The 1,549-nt window shown below is 44.1% G+C and overlaps 1 protein-coding gene across 1 annotated transcript; it reads right to left on the minus strand.

Annotated features, from left to right (window-relative positions):
* Positions 1-920: 920 nt before the first annotated feature.
* On the minus strand, positions 921-1,310 carry LOC102552128 (late cornified envelope protein 1C-like). Its single transcript, XM_006232825.4, has one exon. It carries the CDS (start codon positions 1,308-1,310, stop codon positions 921-923), a length of 390 nt encoding a protein of 129 aa, XP_006232887.1.
* Positions 1,311-1,549: the final 239 nt, after the last annotated feature.

The raw sequence follows: 1,549 nt of genomic DNA on the forward strand, positions 1-1,549 counted from the left end.
AATGCTGACAGAATTTCTTCCATAGTAAGTATAGAGAACAAAGTTAGAAACATGAAGGAAACCACAAGGTCAAAGATAAATTAGTCTGAGGAATACTACAGTTACTGATATTAAATTAAAACAAAGAAGTAGGGAGGAGGCATGTGAAAAGACTTCCAAACATTTCACTCTCTGCTAAGGAACTCAACATTTGTCAAGATTTCAGCAGGCACTAACAGAGGGGTAAGGAAGAGAACATTGCCAATGGTCAGCTGTACAGAGTCCTCACACAATAACACAGCAGTTACAGTGGCAAAATGACTTGAAGAAAAATGTAAGTCTCTGTATTTTTGTGTTGTTTATAAGAGACCAAAAAGAAAATAGACAAAAAGAAATGATAGACCAGTGTGCTGCTTGTTCTCATTTAATCTGAATGTAGAAGTATGGCCATCCTAATGAGTGTCTAATAGTGGACTTGTACCATTAATATTCAGTTTGTCCCCCAATTTAAAATTGTGGGAGGTGGCTGCTTTTCCTAGATATTTAAACCAACTTTACTATTACAGGGAGAAATAAATTTGTACTGGCAGAGTACAGCAGTTAATATAAAATCATAGGAAACACATACACATCTAAAAGAAGACAATAGCTCTGAGTACCACAGTGTGTTGGAAAGAAATGATGACTACAAGATGGTAAACAGGATGAACCACGAAACAATGAGCAATGGTCTTGTTAGGAATGGTTGTCAAGGCTTTTTTTAATTTATAACAAAGAGGAAAATAACATTGTCATTTTCTGAGAAGATGACAGAACATTTCCCAGGAGATTTGAGCACCTCAGAAGAAGGGAAACAGGAGGAGGGAGAGCATTGAGCATTGGTGAGTCTTCTGAGCATGTGCTCCTTCTGCACCATTTGTCTGAATTCTTCCTCACTCAAGTCAGCAGCAGTCCCCAGACTGCTGGCTACTGCCACAGCAACCACTGCTGCCACCGCTGCTGCCACAGCAGCCACTGCTGCCACAGCAGTCACTGCTGCCACCACTGCTACAGCATCCAGAGCTATGGCGATGGCGACGGAGAGATCTGCGGGGTCTGTGGTGGCTCAGGCAGCAGCCTCCACCCCCAGAGCTGCAGCAGCCACCAGAGCTAGAGCCACAGCAGCCACCAGAGCTGCAGCAGCCCCCAGAACCCAGGCTACAGCAGGAAGACACAGGGGGGCACTTGGGAGGACATTTTGGGGGGCATTTTGGAGGGCACTTTGGGGTTTGGCACTTAGGAGGGCACTTGGCAGGGGGCTGGCACTGCTGCTGGCTCTGCTGGCAGGACATCTCAGATATGGGTGTTCAGGACCTGTGAGAGAGTCATAAATATATCAGACACCAGACAATGTGGTAACCTGACCAATGCTGGCCCCACAGAAGCATTACTGATCATCATAGAAAATACATCTATAGTCACTCAAATTTATAATGTGACTACATTATCGCATGCAGTTCATCCTGTCTTTAAACATCAGGAACCCATACACAAGAGAAACAGTTCACTCAAATCCAGCAGCACTAAATAA

The sequence above is a fragment of the Rattus norvegicus genome, chromosome 2 (genome assembly GCF_036323735.1).
Source record: "Rattus norvegicus strain BN/NHsdMcwi chromosome 2, GRCr8, whole genome shotgun sequence".
In the NCBI taxonomy this organism is placed as follows: domain Eukaryota; kingdom Metazoa; phylum Chordata; class Mammalia; order Rodentia; family Muridae; genus Rattus; species Rattus norvegicus.

Coding starts and splice junctions, on each gene's coding strand:
- LOC102552128 (XM_006232825.4), bottom strand. CDS start 1,310: ATGTCCTGCCAGCAGAGCCAGCAGCAGTGCCAGCCCCCTGCCAAGTGC.